The 18,193-nt window shown below is 51.6% G+C and overlaps 1 protein-coding gene across 1 annotated transcript in view; it reads left to right on the top strand.

The window, feature by feature from the left end:
• The window catches only part of LOC118850951 (SCO-spondin-like), a 95,833-nt gene that overhangs the window by 7,106 nt on the left and 70,534 nt on the right, over positions 1–18,193 (top strand). The window contains 27 exon segments of the mRNA XM_036760562.1: positions 821–903; positions 1,169–1,339; positions 1,583–1,827; positions 2,316–2,418; positions 3,100–3,258; positions 3,402–3,481; positions 4,031–4,183; positions 4,922–5,084; positions 5,494–5,734; positions 6,356–6,500; positions 6,710–6,827; positions 7,045–7,220; positions 7,960–8,190; positions 8,324–8,489; positions 8,762–8,996; positions 12,761–12,950; positions 13,108–13,202; positions 13,535–13,791; positions 14,080–14,214; positions 14,877–15,079; positions 15,262–15,389; positions 15,488–15,597; positions 15,884–16,033; positions 16,315–16,408; positions 16,505–16,674; positions 16,976–17,209; positions 17,537–17,761. Coding sequence (XP_036616457.1) covers positions 821–903; positions 1,169–1,339; positions 1,583–1,827; positions 2,316–2,418; positions 3,100–3,258; positions 3,402–3,481; positions 4,031–4,183; positions 4,922–5,084; positions 5,494–5,734; positions 6,356–6,500; positions 6,710–6,827; positions 7,045–7,220; positions 7,960–8,190; positions 8,324–8,489; positions 8,762–8,996; positions 12,761–12,950; positions 13,108–13,202; positions 13,535–13,791; positions 14,080–14,214; positions 14,877–15,079; positions 15,262–15,389; positions 15,488–15,597; positions 15,884–16,033; positions 16,315–16,408; positions 16,505–16,674; positions 16,976–17,209; positions 17,537–17,761 — 4,460 coding nt within the window.

The raw sequence follows: 18,193 nt of genomic DNA, 5'->3' as shown, positions 1-18,193 counted from the left end.
GAGAGAGAGAGAGAGATGGTGGGGTTGGAAAGACAAAGAAGGTGGGAGAGACACAGAGACAGAGAGAGGGACAGAAAAAGAGAGACATGGGGAGAGAAAGACAGAGAAGGGGAGAGAAAGATGGGAGGGAGGGAGAGAGAGAGACAGAGAGAGAGACACACACAGAGACAGAGAGACAGAGAGAGACAGAGAAAGACTGAGATAGAGACAGAGAGACAGAGAGAGACAGGGTGGTGGTGGAGAGAGAGAGACAAAGAGAGAGACGGGGGTGGAGAGAAAGAGGAGGGAGAGAAAGAGAAGGAGGGAGAGAAACAGAGAGACAGAGATAGAGACAGAGACGAGGAGGGTGGCAGAGAGACAGACAAAGAGAGAGAGATGGGAGGGAAAGAAAGAAGGAGGGAGAGAGGCAGAGACAGAGATGGGGGAGAGAAAGATGGGGGGGAGAGAGAGAGATAGAGAGAGACAGAAAGACAGAGACAGAGACAGAGACAGACAGAGACAGCAACAAAGAGACAGAGAGAGTATCTATCTTCAGTACCATCGTTCATCAACCTCAAACTGTCCTTCTTTCCAGGTATGTACAATTAGGTGGTAGAAGGTATCTGAAGTTGAGAGATATGGGCATAGAATGGGTATGACTAGGGAATTGTGTGTGAGAAAGATTGAAAGGAGAGGAAAGTTCTGGATATATTGAGGGGGCCCACTCCCAAGAAGCACTTCAATTTCTAGTCCCATTTCTATGACATTATGGGCCCTCATTCCCTATGGGCCTGAGGAAAATGAAATGCTGCATTAACCCTCCTGACCCTGTCAATTCCAGGCCACCTGATATTCGACCAGTGAGCTGGAACCGGACTGTGAGGGCCTGTTGCCCAGGCTGGAGAGGGCCTCATTGCACTCTAGGTAAGGCTGCTCTGCATCTGCTAGAAGATACAGAGAGTACAAGGGAGCCCACATCAGAAAGATGAACCTGGAGAGATGGGGTCAAGACTAGAAGTGGAGTGTTAGGCTGTGTCAGAGTGGTTGTAGGGAGAGTAGGTGGGTGGAGATACACATTCCCCAAAGTTGGCTGGCCAGGTCCAAGCCAAACGCTACCTCCCAAGCCCCACCCCTGCCCAGCTGTTGCTTCTCCAAATACTCTCCCTTTTGGCCACAATTTCCTTTGCAGGTACTGGCACCAAGGATCACTGTTTTGCCACATGGCAGTGCCAAGTAGGGCCAGATTTATTGAATGCCTCAGCAGGCAGCTTGGAGGAATGTTGTGCCCAGCCCTGGGGGCGCAGCTGGTGGAATGACAGTTCGGAACTTTGCTTTAGTTGTTCTTCCTGGCCTCTGACAGGTGAATATGCTCCCAACACATATACTCTGGTATGGGCAAGCTTATGAACCTTCAAGTTTTCCCCAGAACAAATGTCCAGTCCTTGTCTGCCAACCCTACTACTGTCTCTCCACCTCTGCTCTCTTACATATAGAATGCACACACATTTTCTACCCTCCTAGGTTTAAGCACTCTACTCTCCTTCCCTGTGCCCTTTCTCCCTGCCCTCTTACCCCTTTGCTCAAGGTGGATGATCTTCTCTAGGCAATCGTCTGTCCCCAGCCCTCTTACAGCCCTTGCCTGGGGCAGTGGGCCATCTGCGGAGCCAGCGTCAGGGCCTCTCAGCTACCTGTATGACTTGGTCAGGCTTCCACTACCGGACCTTTGACGGGCGTCACTACCATTTCCTGGGCCAATGCACCTACCTACTTGCGGGTGATGCTGATGCCACTTGGGCTGTTTACCTCGTCCCTGGCAGGCACTGCCCTCGGCCTGATAACTGCCAACCGGTGAGGGGCCGGGAGTGGGATCAAGGCTAAAGAGAGGCAAAATGAAGGATGGGACAGGACAAGGTTGGAAGAGATGCCTGTTAACCGCCAATATCACTCTACTGAGAATGCTCCCTCACCTCTTAATTATTAAAGAAAATGACTTTTTTTTCCTGGTTTCATCTTCCTTGGGGGCAGCTAGGTGGTACAGTGTATAGAATGCCAGACCTGGAGTCAGGAAGACCTGTGTTCAAACCCAGCCTCAGACTCATATTGTTTGTGTGATCTTGGGCAAGTCACTTAACCTCTGCCTCAGTTTTCTTATCTGTAAAATGGGGATAATACTAGCACCTACCTCCCAGGGTTACTGGGGAACAAATGAAATAAAATTTGTAAAGTTCTTAACACAGTGCCTGGTACTTAGTAAGCCTTCTATAAATGCTGTTATTATTATCACTACTAAATATTGAATGAATGATTTCCTGCTCCCTCTCTCCTCTTGCTTCAAGACGGTTCAGGTTCTGATGGGACAGGATGAGGCGCTGATCAGGGGCTCTGATGTTTCAGTGAATGGAGCACCGGTGCTGGAGGGGCGGCCCCTACTGCAGCGTGGTGAGTTCCGTCCCTGGGGGAAGAATCTGACGTGACTCTCTAGTGAAGAGCCCTCATCTGTCCAGCTAAGGGATGGGCATGGCCTGGGGATCTGAGGGGCCCCAAAGACTGAAAGATGGGGAAGCCAGGGCCAAAGGTGCTCCCTCTCACCCTTTCCCTGACCACGGTTCAAAGACCACTGTGCTGGGAGTGAGGGGACTTGGCTTTTGCCACTGCCTCACTGTGTGACCTTGAATGAGATAGCACACTCTCTGGACCTTGGGTCCCTCTGCTCTGAAGTGGAGAGAGTAAAGCCTATCCTGCCTATGTCAGAAGGATGTTGTGAAGAGGTAATGGGACAGCAGACGGGGAAGTATTGTGAAGAGTCACAGAGCATTAGACATGGAGAGGACCTCAAAATCTAATCTCCCCATTTACCAGATGAGGCAACGGAGTCTGCGGAGTTTAAATGACTCAAGCACTATCTCCTAGTTAGTGCAATACTCTTTTTACCATACAAGGCTACCGATGAAAGTATCAGGTATTAGAGACATGTTCTCTGTTATCTAGAGATACAAGAGAAAGAAATACTTTCTCTCCCGTCACTCCTTCCTCCTAAATCTGTCCTTGCGAAGCTAGGAATGGAGACAAGGAGGGAGATAGAACTAACCACCCCCTCTCTCTTTATCTCCCCTTGTCCAGGGCTGAGCCTGCAGTGGCCAGGGGACTGGCTGGTGCTGTCTGGTGGTTTGGGTGTGGTGGTCAGGATGGACAGGGTTGGTTCTGTCTCACTCACTGTTGATCAAGAACTCCAGGGGCAGACTAGGGGCCTCTGTGGGCTCTATAATGGCCGACCTGAGGGTAAGGGGTTCAGGGATAGAATTAGTGTGTGTGTATGTGTGGGGGAGGCAGGTGAGGAGAAGGGGTTGGATTGGAAAGAGAACTTGGAGGGGAAAGATGTAGAGAAAGTGGAGGCTGAGAGCTCCCTCCTCAAACTCCCACAGATGATTTTCTGGAGCCTGATGAGGGGCAGCCTGTATTAGCTGCCACTTTTGGCAATTCCTGGAAGTCCCCTGACTCAGAGGTGAGAGTTCTGATCCTTGATCCCAGACCCTCTCCCCTCCACCAACTCCCTTCACACCCCTGGGCCTAGCTCTCGGGACACCATCAGCCCTGTTTTCTCCAGAACCCTCTTCCCCCTTTTCTTATTCTCTAGAACCGATACAGTCTTCTATCCCGCAATCCTACTGTGGCACTAGTAGCAGGTGTGGGTTCCGGGCATTGTATCTAACAGGGTGCTCCAGGAATGAGCTCTGCACCAGTCGGGCCTACACTACATGGAGCTGACTAACAAAGGGTGGCTGGCTATTGGAACAGTCAGTCAGCTAGCTGACTGCAAAACCAGATGCTGGGCCCATTTGCTGCTAGACTTTCTGCTCCTGGCTCCTTTGCCATCTCTTGAAGTTTCTCCTTCTCTAGTTATGTCCTCTCTATTTTGTCTTCTCCTCATATTTAGAGAAGTTCTGGGTTGGTGGGGTGGGATGCTCGGGAGAGAGATTGGCATTCCTAGGCTTCATTCAGAGGTGGCCACCCTCCCCCTACCTTGCTCTACCAGCCTCACTTTCTTTCCCAGCCTGGGTGCCTGGATGCAACGGAAGCAGCTCAAGGCTGCATGGGCTCCACAGAAAACACGGAGGCACGTGTGGGTGCAGGGGAGCTGCAGGGTGAAGCTCAAGACATCTGTCACCAGCTGCTGGACAGTGTCTTCAGAGAGTGTCACGTCCAGGTGCCGGGGCTTGGGGCCAGAGTGGCAGGGAGGCTTTGGAGGCTAATAGGAGAACCATCATGACCATTATTATAATGATCACGATCCTCCTCCTGCCCCTTTTACCGATGAGGAAGTGGACGGTCAGAGAGCTTAAGATTGCCCAGGGTCACAGAGCCAGTAAGGGTATTGAACCAAGACTTCCTGACTCCAGCACACTACCCCCTACCCTCTACTACCTCCCTTCCCTGGGAGCTATGCTAGCTGCCCCCAGACTCAGCTTGTTGGCCAGGATCCTTAAACCTCTCTTTTTCTACCCAAGAACCAATCTCTCCCTTGGTGGATGGGGGGAGGTTCCCCTAATTGTGAGGCAAAGTTTCCCCTTAATTTGAAGCAATCGGTGGAATGAGCAAGCACTGCTCATTTCTGCATGGTGTGCGGCACTTAATAAATGTTTGTGTCATTCAATTGAAAACAATCAAACCAAAACCAGGAGAGTGACCCTGGGCTAGAAGGAATAGCATTGACTTCTTAGTTCTCCTTCTGTGACCTTGGAAAGATTGTCCTACCTCTAGGCTGGAGGTTTGGACTGGACATTTTTTTCAGGGCCCTTCCAGCTCTGATAACACACAATTGTCTGAGTCAGGGACTGGGGCCAGAGCAGTAGAGGACAGAGAGCCAGAAAGGGCATAGCTGAGGGCCTGGAGAGGGCAAGGGACAGCATCACGGGCTGCTGGCTTATTGCTCCGCCTCTTGCAGGTTCCCCCCAGCGGGTTCCATGAAGCTTGCCTCTTTGCCTACTGCACGGCAGGCGGTGGGCAGGCAGGGAGGCAGGAGGCAGTGTGTGCTACATTTGCCAGCTATGCCCGTGACTGTGCCCAGCATGATGTCTTCATCCCCTGGCGGAAGCCTGGCTTCTGTGGTATAGTTTCTACTCTTTTCCTTCACCAGAATCCCCTCCTCCCACTTCCTCATCCCCTACAGTACTGGGCCATACACACGGGCATTGGACTATACCTGGGAGCTTTGGGAGGCTTGCTCTGGGCCTTGTCCCACATGGGCACTGTCACTACTAGACCACAGAGGACCTTTTGCCCACTTGGACCCCTGTATGCCATGAATATCTTTCTGGTGGTCATCAGTTCAGAAGGCAGACCCAGCTGGGACATTGCTACTGTTCCCATCTGGGCATCAGCACGCCCATTCTAGGCATGTTTCAGTTTCCATGCTTCCCACTGTTTTCTCTGACCCTGAGATTGTACCTTGTGTGGGGAGGGAGAGGGTGCCATCTCTCGTGCTACCTTCTATCACATCTTAAATGGCTTCTCCAGAGCGCCTTTGCCCAGGAGGACAGCTATACTCAGATTGCCTGTCATCCTGCCCACCCAGCTGTGGGGCAGTGGGAGAGCTTGAGGAGGGGCAGTGTCGAGAGGGCTGCGTGAGTGGCTGTGAATGCCCACCAGGACTTTACAGGGACAACGACCTCTGTGTTCCTGCCACTCACTGCCCCTGCTACTACCACCGTCAGCGCTATTCCCCGGGCAGCACAGTGTACCAGCTATGTAATCCATGGTGAGGCCCTGGGCACTCTTTCCTCCCTGCCCAGCGTACAGGCGAGAGGCACTGACCAATCCCTTGATCTCTTTCTACGGACCTCTGGCTTCTTATGGTTCCACCCAAATTGACTTTTCCAAACTTGGACACTTCCATCTATGCCAATCCCCTTGTTCTCTGGATTGCCCCCCTCCCTCGCATTCCTGCTTTGGGGTGCCTTCAGCGTGACCTCTGATCTCCCCATGGAGACCCTTAGTTTGCCCAGAGTGACTTACAACAACAAGGACTTTAATGGGGTAGCCATAATAACAGTTGAATTTGGATGACGCTTTAAGGTTTGCAAAGCACATTATATAGACAATATCATTTGAGCCTTACAACAACCCTCTGACGTAGCATTATTATCCCCATTTTACAGATGATAAAGCTGAGGATGAGAGAGATTAAGGGATTTGTCCAAGGTCAGACAGCTAGGAAATATCTGAGACAGGTTTTGAACCCAGGTCTTTCTGACTCTAGGTCCAGTGCTCCATCTGCCAAGGTGAAGGAAGGGAGGGATGGAAAGGGGCTCACCCCAGCTCCGCTCCTACCTCCTCCTGGGATATGGTTGTTGATCTAACCTTCTCCTTCCCCACTCAGCGTGTGCCTGGAAGGCCGCTGGCATTGTTCCCAGAAACCATGCCCAGCTGAATGTGCAGTGGGTGGGGATGGGCACTACGTCACCTTCGATGGGCGAAGTTTCTTCTTCCAGGGCATTGGGGGCTGCCAGTACAGTCTGGTACAGGTGGGCATCAGAGGGGAAGAAGTTCCTGGGAGAGGGTGGTGGTTTGATAAATATTGCCTAGAAGTGATCCTTGCCCACCCAACTATGGTGAAGTGTTCATCATGAGAGCCAGGCTGCAAGTCTGGCTTTGGAGGGTGGGCACAGACTCTGACCTGAGAAGGAAGCAGAGAGACCTGTGGATCTACTCTTCACTCTTTTTCCTATCCTAGGATTATTTGAAGGGGCAGCTGCTGATGGTATTGGAGCACGGGATCTGTGAGACTGGGAGCTGTCTCCGTGCCATCTCTGTCACCCTGGGTGAAGTCTATGTCCAGCTCCGAGACTCAGGTGCCTCTGGCTCTGACATCCTCTCGTCATATCTCCAGACTACTTCCTTTACCTCCTGCCTCACCTATTCTCAGAACTCCTTTTCTCCCAGTCCCCAGGTCACCTAAACACACAGGGTGCTCTCTTCTTTACTCCCCTTTCCCCCAGCATGTCATACACACACTTCTCTGTGTCACAGGGAGCCTCTTCCCCCCACCAATACTTTCTTTGTCCACAGGGGCAGTGCTGGTAGGCAGGCAAGAGGTGGCATTGCCTTGGGCTGGGCCAGGGGGTCTCAGCGTCCATCATGCCTCCTCTACCTTCCTACTGCTTCATGGGCCTGGTGTCTGGCTCCTCTGGGGTGTGCATGAACCTGCTGCATATATTACCTTGGAACCCTTCTATGCCCATCGGGTATGTCTGGGTGAGGATCCCAAGGCCCTGGGGAGACGCTAGGCTTCCATGGGGGAGACACCACACTTTAGGAGGGGCTTTGACAAATAGGAATGGGTATGGAGGTGGGTAACCAGGATAATGAGATCCTGGAAACTGACACATGAAGAGAGAACTGGGGGTATTTAGGGTGGATAAGATAGGACTTAGGGATGAGAACTTAGAGATGGAAGAGACATTTACGGTATCTCCCCCAGCTTCCTGATTTTGTAAATGAGGAAGACACTGAGAGATGAGATGACTTGTCCAACGTGGCACAGTATTAAGTGGCAGAGTCAGGATTTGAATCCAGATCCTTCAATTTCCAATCCATCTAGCACTTCTTCCAAAGGACTCTCATGTTGAAGAGAGTCTAACCTATTCTGATTGGCCCAATGGGGGAGAACTAGGAATAATGGGGGGTGGTGAGAAGAAGCAGATTTCGGCTTGTTGTAAGGAAAACCTCCCTAATGATCAGAACTGATCTGAGGTACCATGGGTTGCTTCAGGAGGTTACCCATTGAGGAAGGCATTCAAGTGGAAGTGGTCACTTTTGAGATGGGTTGTAGAGGGGTTTTTGGTTCAGTTATGTTAGATGGGATGGCTCCTGATCTCTCTCCCAACTCTGAAATGCCATGTTCTGAGTGTGAGGGATTCTGGGGAGGGGGACGAGGGATGGAAGGGTTCACGCTGACTCGCTTCTTCCTACTGGTGGTCCTAGGTGAGGGGTATGTGTGGAACCTTCACTTGGAACCAGCAGGATGACTTCCTGACTCCCGCTGGAGACGTGGAGTCCAGCGTAGCTGCCTTTGCCAGCAAGTTCCAGCTGAGTGGGGAGGGTGCCTGCCGTTTGGGGGACACCGTTATCCCACTTAACCCCTGCAGCACCCATGCTCAGCGCCGGCCCTATGCAGAAGCCACCTGTGCCATTCTCCAAGGCCCAGCTTTCCAGGTACCCCAAGCACCAAGGCACTAGAATGTGGAGATGGTCATCAGCATCAGGGCATGTGCCAGCTGGGATGGTGGGAAGGAGTCTTGGCAGGAGCTGACTCAGCCCCTCACACCTTTCCCCCTCATTCCCCTAGCAATGCCATAGGCTAGTGGAACAAGAGCTTTACCAGTTACGGTGCCTGTCAGCAGTGTGTGGCTGTGCTCTGGGTCACGATTGTCTGTGTCCTGTGCTATCTGCCTATGCCCGCCGCTGTGCCCGGGAGGGTGTGCTCAGCCCCTGGAGGAACCAGACTCTGTGTCGTGAGTTCTGTTTCTACCTACCTACCTATTTCCTTGCCTTTCTCTCATCTCTTTTCTCCCCAATGGAGAGCTGATCCTACTCATTAGTCTGCACCAGGGCAGCCATTCTTTCCCAGAGTGATTTCTGTCCTTTGCCAGAGTGACCTTTGTTCTTCATCTCCCTAGAGATTCCCCATATGGAGAACAGGGCAATTGGTGGTGTTTGAAGGCTGCCAAGGAGGCCTAGTTCTTTTACGATGCTACTTCTGACTTGTGTCCATATCCATCCTCAGCTGTCATGTGTCCAGCTGGCCAAGAGTACCAGGAATGTGCCCCAGTGTGTGGCCAGAGATGTGGAGAACCGGAGACCTGTGGGGAATTGGTGGGCTGTGTGGCTGGTTGCAACTGTCCCTCTGGCCTGCTGTGGGATCATGAGAGCCAGTGTGTGCCCCCCAGCCTGTGTCCCTGCCAGCTGGGAGGCCACCCTCACCCTCCAGGCAGCATTACTTTGCAGGGATGCAATCGATGGTGAGGACTGGATGCTGAGGACCAAGGGAAAGGCTGGGGATGAAGGGAGGCTTGGTGTCAGAGGGGTCAGAGTAAGAGAGAGACCTTCAGGGTGGGCTGCAGGGGACAAGGGGGCCAGGATAGGCACAGAACAATTTGCCAACGGTGCCAGATTTGTGGCATCGAAGTTTAAGGCCACTGGGGGACCTGGGTGAGAGATCCAGACACCTAGATCACTATGGGGAAGACCCCAAAGGTGTGGCTTCATGGGTTCCTTAGTTTAGATTGTGGTAGCCAGAGAATGTCCAGGGATCGGGATTATTTGGGGGACGGCATGGTCCAAGCAGCGACAGACTCAGAGCCAGCGGCTTGGCCACTTAATGCACCTTGGGCAGATGACTCATCCTCACCCAGTCTCGGGTTTGGCTTTGGTTAAAGAGGGGTCATTATAATTACTCTTTTCCTACATACAAGACTGTTATCAGGATCAGATAGGAAAGCGTACGTACTTTGTTAACCTTAATGTGTATACGTGTGTGTGTGTAGACACGCATCAAGCTAGGTGGAATGTGGATAGAACTAGACTGAGTGTGACTCCGGCCTCAGGCACATCCTAGCTGCGTGACCCAGGCTGAGTCACTTAACAGCTTTCTGCCTCAGTTTCCTTATCTCTGACCTGAGGATAATGATCACACTTACTTGTTGTGAGGACCTGACGAGATAATATTTGTGAAGCTCTTTGCGAGCTTTAAAGCGCCGTATAAACGCAGTCATTATTGTTGTCGGGGCAGAGAGGCTTTGATGAAACTCGTCCTCTGGGTTGACCTAGCCTAGCCCAAGTCCAGAGCTTTGAGGATTCTTAATCCCTATTCAAACCAACATCCTCTCTCAGGTCTGCGGCTCAGTTATCCTTGGTCCTGGGAAGGGTGAGGGCCATTTATTGTCCTATGGTTAACGAACTCTTTTCTCCTCATCAAAATGTGGAGCCCAACCCTTCCTAAGGCAAAAACTCCCTCCCCCTGCAACCATCTCCTGCTCCCTTCTCTCCATCCACTTCAACCAGCCCCAGCATGTTCCTATCCCCCTCTGCCTTTTCCTTCCATTTGGCCTCTGGAAACTCTGTTCTATTGCTAACAAGTTGTCCGTAGTATTACATCTCTTCTTTTCTTTTTTTGGAGAGGGGAAGGCAGGGCCATTGGGGTTAAGTGACTTGCCCAAGGTCACACAGCTAGTGCATGTGTCAAGTGTCTGAGGCCGGATTTGAACTCGGGTCCTCCTGACTCCAGGGCTGGTGTTCTACTCACTGTGCCACCTACCTGCCCCTATTACATCTCTTCTGGCACTGCATCCATCTTCCATACGCACACACGCACACACGCACACACACGCATATATATAATCCATTCATTTATCAATCTATCCATCCATTTATTTATTTGTTTGTTTGTCTTGCCAACCAAACAAACTAGGTAGCACAGTGGATAGTGCGCTAGGCCTGAAGTCCGGAAGAGCTGGGTTCAAATCCCGCCTTAGATCCTCGCTGTATGACTCTGGGCAAATCACTTAAACTGTCTCAGTTTCCTTATTTGTAAAGTGGGATAATAATAGCGCCCGCCCGGGGTTGTCGAATGAAATAACGATCGTAAAATCCTCAGCACGGCACCCGGCGCATAGTAGGTACTCTATAAATGTTAACCATTATTACTATTATCATCATTATTTGGTTAACAAGCATTTATTTTCTTTCCTTCTCGCCTACCTTCCATTTAAAAGAGAAGGAAAAGAAAAGCCCAATCTTTGCAAGGAACAGACTCCCACATGGACCACACCCCCAGAGATGTCCCATTCTGCACCCTGGGTCCGCCACCTCCCTGTCACAAGGGAGCTTCAGCGCCAGGCCCCGGGAGCTGTAGCGGCGCAGCTCTGTGCTCACGGTTCTCAAGCTGTTTGTCTTTACACTATTGTATCGCTCGTTCTGGTTCCGCTCACTTCACTCCTCGTTCTTTCACACAAGCGTTCCCAGGTTTCACTGAAAACCCTCCCTTTCATCGTTTCTTACCACACGTTTATTACATCCATATACTGTAAATGGTTCAGCCGTTCCCCGATTGATGGACACCCCCTTGGTTTCTGGTTCTATTCCATCACAACAAGAGCTGCTATAAATATCTTTATGTATGGGGGTCCTTTTCCTCTTCCTTCGATCTCTTTGGGGTATCATCTTTCTATCATGGAAACCTGACTCATGTCAGAAGATACCAGAACCCAGAACCTTGGCTATCCATTGTCTCGGTACTGGATGCATCTTCTTTCAGGTTCCCCTCCTGATACTTCTCTCTCTCTCTCTCTCTCTCTCTCTCTCTCTCTCTCACACACACACACACACACACACACACACACACACACTCTCTTCCTCACACACACACAGACATAGACACATACACTCACACACACACTCACTGTCACACACTCACACACATTCACACTCTCTCTTTTCCTCACACACACACAGACACACACAGACACTCACACACTCTCTCTCTGTCATACACACACACTCACACTCTCTCTTTCTCGCACACACACACAGACACATACACACATACACTGTCACACACACACTCACACTCTGTCACACACATACTCTCTCACACACTCACACTCTCTCATTCTCTCTTACACACACACCGACATACACACACTCACACTCACACTCTCTCTCACACACACACCCTTCAGTCAGAAGGAAGGAGAGGCATTCTTCTTGCTCCTCACTGGCCCTTTCAGACCCTCCCTCTCCTGCCATCATAACCCCTCCTCCTCTGAGGTTCATTCCATCCAGATAGAACATGCCACCTGGATCCTAGTGACAACTTCTAGGTAATTTTCTCTCCTTTTTTTGAGGTGCCCAGCACTTGGCTCCTAGTCCTGCTCTAAATTCCAACCCCTGCCCTTGTACACTTAGGGGCTTCATTCTTCATGTGAGCGTCCTCTCAAAAGCCCCGACTTCCACTTCATGAGCCTCCTCAGCTCCCACGTACTTCATCTCCAGCTCAGCCATGTACAGGACTGGTCACACCTTTGATCTCCTCATCACCCACAGGCATTCTCAACTGAAGTTCAGGGAAGAGACAGATGGGCTGGATATATTGATCTGGGAGTCATTTGCATGGAGATGATAATTAGACCCTTGGGAGCCGATGGGATCACCGAGACAGTAGAAACATCAGCTATCGTGGGAGAGAGGGGGACGAGGGAACAAGTATTTATTAAGTTTATATTCTGCGTCAGACACTATGCTAAGCCCTTTACAAATATAATTTCATTTGGTCCTCACAACAACCCTGGGAGGTCAGTGATGTTATTATTCCTGTTTTTCAGTTGAGGAAACTGAGGAATATGGAGGTTAAGTGACTCGCCTGGAGTCATAAAGCTAGGAAGCCTCCGAGGTTGGATTTGAACTCAGGTCTTCCTGATTCTAAGCCTAGCACTCTATCCATAGCACCACCTTGCTAGGGGTTAGGGCTCTCTCTAATAAATGAATGAATGAATGGTACCTCCTAATATTAGATTGAGATGTGGGGTATCCTGTGTCCTTTCAGTCATGTCTGAGGAGGGGCTGAGTACTGGGTTCTGGATTCCTGGGTCTCCTTTATCAGTGTCGGAGATTTGGATTCCGGTGTGACTAGGATTGGGAGATGCTTGGATTTTCTGACCCGGGGGCAGGGAGTGGGAGTTGGCATGGAATAGACTTAGTGGATTTGACTCTCATTCCTTGCTGGCAGTGTGTGCCAGGACAGAGGCATCTGGAACTGCACAGCTCACCATTGTGCCCCAGGAGTGGCATTCTGCCCTGGAGGGCGTATATATTCCCCAGGCTCTTGCCTCCTCACCTGTGACAATCTCGGTGCCAATGTCTCCTGTCCCACAGACACTTCTGATGGCTGTATTTGCCCTCTGGGCACTGTGCTGCTGGTGAGTAGGGGAGAGTCCAGACAGAGGAAAGCTACCTTGGGGGTTGGCTCTGGTCTACGTCCGGGACATCATCTATGATGTTTGTGCTGTGGCTCCCAGGGCCAATAAGCAGGGTTGATTGCTAGGTGCTCTTTGATCCTCCTCTTTTCCTGCCTAGGATGAACATTGTGTGCCCCCTGAACTGTGCCCCTGCAGACACAGTGGGCAGCTGTACCCACCCAACTCTACTATCCAGGAGGACTGCAACACTTGGTAAGGCCTGGCCTCTGCCCCTCCATGATCTAGTGACCTCAGCCCCATCACCTGAGTGGGTGCAAGGCAGTCACAAGGACTACATAAAGTAGTCCTAAGGTAATGCCAAGGACACGCTGGGGACTCTCTGAATCTCAGTCAGGTTGGGGAGGATTTGGACTAGCTTTCTTGTCTCTGGCCTGTTTCTGACCTGACCAAGCTGACTTAGCGCTAGTGGTCCTAAACCAGTATCATAATTGCCTGTGACTTTGATCCCATGCCTGTAAGGCTAGTGACCCTTGACCCTCTGACCCCCCCCCCCCCCTGATCCCTTCTGCCTTTCCCCAATTCAGTGTGTGCCAGGGCCAACAGTGGCAGTGCACAGGTTACCAATGCAGTGGACGGTGCCAGGCTTCTGGTGCCCCTCACTATGTGACATTCGATGGCCTGGTATTCACCTTCCCTGGGACGTGCGAGTATCTGTTGGTACGAGAGGTGGATGGGAGCTTTGCCATCTCTGCCCAGAACCTGCCCTGTGGGACCAGTGGCCTTACCTGCACCAAGGCCCTGACCATTCGTCTGGGGAACACCATTGTGCATATGCTCAGAGGTGCTTGGGGTCAGGGAATGGGGGGAGCTACTGGAAGGGCAAGCACTTCCTGAGGAGAGGGGAATGGGAGCAGAGGGTAGACGGTATCAGGGAGCGGAGAGGTCTGCGCCAGATGGGGAGCTTACAATTTAGACTACTCTAACCTGGTCTGTGTTTGGGCCTCAGTTGTCCCATCCATACCATAAGTAACAATACACCTCCTGTTTGGGAAGTGGGGGGAGGCCAGAAGCCCTAAAGATGATCTAGGACAGCCCCTACAATATTTTCCCGATGTCCCTAACCCTACAGGTCGAGCAGTGACAGTCAACGGAGTGAGTGTGCGCCCTCCCAAGATCTACACGGGGCTTGGGCTGAGCCTGAGACAAGCTGGTCTCTCCTTGCTGCTCACGGCTCGCCTTGGCCTTTCCTTGCTCTGGGATGGAGGTCAGGCCCCAACTCTTGACCCCTGACTATAACCTTCACTTGACCCTTAATTCTCAGTCTCTGAGTTCCCATCCTCATTTCGGTCAGCCTCACCTCACTCTGGAATATAACAAATGCTCGAGCCTTGTATCACCTTCCCAGTTCAGGCTGACGTTGAGACTAAGGCTAGGCCCCGAGCTCTGGCTCCTACCCTTATCCATCTTTCTCCATACTTTTCTAGCCAGCGTGGCTTCTGGGTGTCAGCTAGAACCCTAAGCCTGGTTTTTCCCCCCTCAGATCAATCTTGAGGAACCTCTGTTCCTATCCTCCCTTTACAAAAGTCCTGTTTTTTAGTCCTAAAGGCAATGCCTTGCCTCTGGACCTCCTTTCCAAGGGGAAATCCAGAACTTTCTGTGGTCAAGTATCTCAACCCACCTCCATTAAAAGCCCCAACAATAACCTGGACCTCTAGGTTTTACTGATGCCGTATCTTAGTAGATATTTTACCAATTTGCTTAAGGCTTGCTTATAGTCAGAGGTGAGACTTGAACCCACTTCTTGACTTCAGGTTCTATACTGACAAACCTTACAAGTGTCCACCTCACCATTTCTCCACTGCCCCTGGTAAAGACTAGGCTGCTCATTTCTAACGAGTCTCCTTGCTTGGCCTCTCCCCCTGCCAGGCACACGGGTTATGGTACAGTTGGTGCCCCAGTTCCGGGGCCGTGTGGCAGGGCTCTGTGGGGACTTTGATGGTGATGCTGCCAATGATCTTCGGAGTCGTCAAGGTGTCCTGGAACCTACAGCTGAACTGGCTGCCCACTCCTGGCGTCTCAGCCCCCTCTGTCCTGAGCCAAGTCTTGGAGACATGCCCCATCCTTGCACTGTAATGGGGAAATGGATATAATCTTATACTATCTATAGGATGGGAGGTGGGGTGGGAATTGAGACAGGAAAAGGAGAACATCAGGAAGGCCTGAGACTTTGGGAGGGGGGAAATCTAGGCATCATAGAAGGGGAAGTGTGTATGAGGGGACACAGCTACATCCTCACTCTCCTTCCTTACAGGTGAATGCCCATAGGGTGGGCTGGGCCCGGGCCCAGTGTGGGGTGCTGCTTCAGCCACTATTTGCCCCCTGCCATATGGAGGTTCCCCCCCAGCAGCACTATGAGTGGTGTGTGTATGATGCCTGTGGGTAAGGAAGGGCTGAAATCTGGGGTGGGAAGGTCAGGAGAGGGTTGTCTATGTATTTGGTGGGCCGGGGATCAGGTGCTGAGACCATCTTTCTGGCAGCTGTGACTCAGGAGGTGACTGTGAGTGTCTCTGTTCAGCTATTGCTACCTATGCAGAGGAATGTGCCCGTCATGGGCACCACATGCATTGGCGCAGCCAGGACCTCTGCCGTGAGTGCCTTTTCCTCTTTGCTGCCTGTCATCTCTTACTCCCCTACTCTTCTGGGACTGCTTCTTTCACCCAGGGCAGCTAGAACCACTCAGAATGACACTAGCATTGCTTAAGAATCCCTACTACTTACTCCTGGCATTCCCAAGTGTCAATGCCTGTTGTGCCAAGATTACCTAGTGCCTACATTTCTCAAGGCTCATTATTTCTATTTTATCTAGAGCTCGTAGGTTCTCATGACTCTGGGCTTACTCTTACTCTGGGTTACTCTTTCTCTGATCTATGTAGCTATACAGTGTGAGGGGGGTCAGATCTATGAAGCCTGTGGTCCCGTCTGCCCTGCCACCTGCCAGAACCCTGGTCCTGAGCCTGCATGGCATTGCCAAGCTGTGCCCTGTGTGGAGGGATGCTTCTGTCCTGAGGGCACTCTGCTTCATGGTGTGTAGGACATGGGGGATAGGGCAGAAGAGATGGGCCCCTCTGGTGGGAAGGGGGGAAGATAATCAGAGCATGGGGTGGGGGGCAGCTCTGAGCATGGATAGCCTTAGTCTAAGGAGTGGGAGCAGGCAGTAATGACTCTGGGCTGTTTACTAGATACTTGAGCTGGGGGTGTGCTTGTGTGTGATACTCTGCTCCTCGAACCAGGCTAGCTAGGGGAGATCTGGAACCTTGAGGGGGTTCCTTCCCTATCCCATTTCTACATACTGGTCCTCCCTCAGGTGGGGTCTGTTTGGAGTCAGCTGCCTGTCCCTGTGAGTGGAGAGGCAGCTTCTTTCCACTGGGAACCATGCTGCAGAGGGAGTGTGGGAACTGGTGAGTGTATGGGGGAAGCAGGAGGAGTTGGGGCAAATGGAGGCAGGGCAGAAATGGAGTCTTCATGCCCACCACTGACCTCACTTACTTCCTTAGCACATGCCAAGCAGGAGAGTGGAACTGCGGGGAAGCAGGTTCCCAGTGTGGGGAGGTGGTGCTGGAGTGTGCAGAGGGTGAAGTCCCATGCCAAGAGAGTGGGTACTGTGTGCCCTGGGAGTGGCTCTGTGATAACCAGGATGACTGTGGGGATGGCTCTGATGAGGAGGGTAATTCTGGGTCTGTGTCTACATGCATGCATGTCCTCGTGAATATCTCTGCGCATGTATGCGTAGTCTTAGATACTTGTAGAGTATAGATCTGTCTCACCCCCATGCTCCCACTCCCCAGGCCTGTGAGTTTTGGCGAGTTAGCCCTAAGGTTTGTGTATGTGTGTGCACTTGGGGAGGGGGGAAGTGTTGTTCCATTCGGAGTAGAAAGGGCTAAGGTCTTTCTTAGATGAGGGCGGGGGAACCCCTGTCTTAGGAGCAGGGGCCTGGCATTGAGATCACAGTGGCCCTCTGTGTTCAGGCTGTGCCCCTCTGGGCTGCGGAGAGGGGCAGTTCTCCTGTGGTGAAGGCCGTTGTCTGCCCTTGTCACTGCGCTGCGATGGACAAGATGACTGTGGAGATGGGGCAGATGAGCATGGATGCCCATGCCCCGTGGGGTTCCTGCCCTGTGCTGATGGGCAATGTCTGCCCCTGGCCCAACTTTGTGATGGGCATCCTGACTGCCCAGATGGTGCCGATGAGGAGTCCTGCCTGGGTAAGTTCTGTTTTTCCAGCCCTTGGGTTCCATTCCACTGGATACCCCCTACTTGCTACCCTGGGTACCGATCCATTTCTTAGGTCCTCTCTTTTTCCTACGGGCACCATCTGTTCCAATGTTCCAAATCAGCAAAAGATCCCACCTGTCTTAGTTTTCCCATGATGCCCACCCAAAAGTTGGTACCCATTATGTAAATATGTGATGTTCTTTGGCAGGGGCTCCCCATAGGTCATTCTTGGCCCAGAGTTCACATATTTAGAGGAGTATGCATAGTATGAACTGAATGGGCAGAAAGGCCCTAGTTCCCTCCTTCTTTGGCCACAGGATGGATGAACTGTGGCCCTGGAGAGGTGCCCTGCTTGGATGGAACCTGTGTTGGCACTTCTCAGCTGTGTGATGGGGCCTGGGACTGTGTAGATGGGGCAGATGAGGGACCCAGGCACTGCCCCTCTCCTCTTCTACCTACTCCCCCTGCTGACACTCCAACTGGACCCTCCATGAGCAACCTGGAGACTGGACCAACTTCTCTGATCAGTGGCAGCAGTCCTGGTGAGGGGGTCTGGGGCAGGAGGGGGCTATGAGGGGGCATGGCTCTGGCCACATTGGGGAGGAGAAAGGGGTAATAGGAGTGCCATGATGATAATATTACCTTAAGATACATGATACATGTTAATATAATCAAAGTTGCATTTATGTCATACGCGCAACTTTTCCAGGGCATTATCCATTCACAATCTCCCTTGATTCTCCTGCTTCTCCTATAAGATAGGCAGGGGAGGTGGCAATATTCCTACTGGATAGAAGAGGAAATGAAATTGCGCAAGACTGTTGGAGTGGAAATTAGAAGAAATAGATTAGAGCCTGTTACTGATCAGCCGCATAACTTTGGGCAAGTCACTTCCCACCTCTGGGCCTCAGTTTCCTTTTTTCATCTGCTAAATGAGAGGGGTGAATTAGAGTAGAAGTTCTTGACTTTTTTGT

This window comes from Trichosurus vulpecula, chromosome 5 (assembly GCF_011100635.1).
Source record: "Trichosurus vulpecula isolate mTriVul1 chromosome 5, mTriVul1.pri, whole genome shotgun sequence".
NCBI lineage: Eukaryota > Metazoa > Chordata > Mammalia > Diprotodontia > Phalangeridae > Trichosurus > Trichosurus vulpecula.
This window is presented reverse-complemented; position numbering and strand designations above follow the sequence as displayed.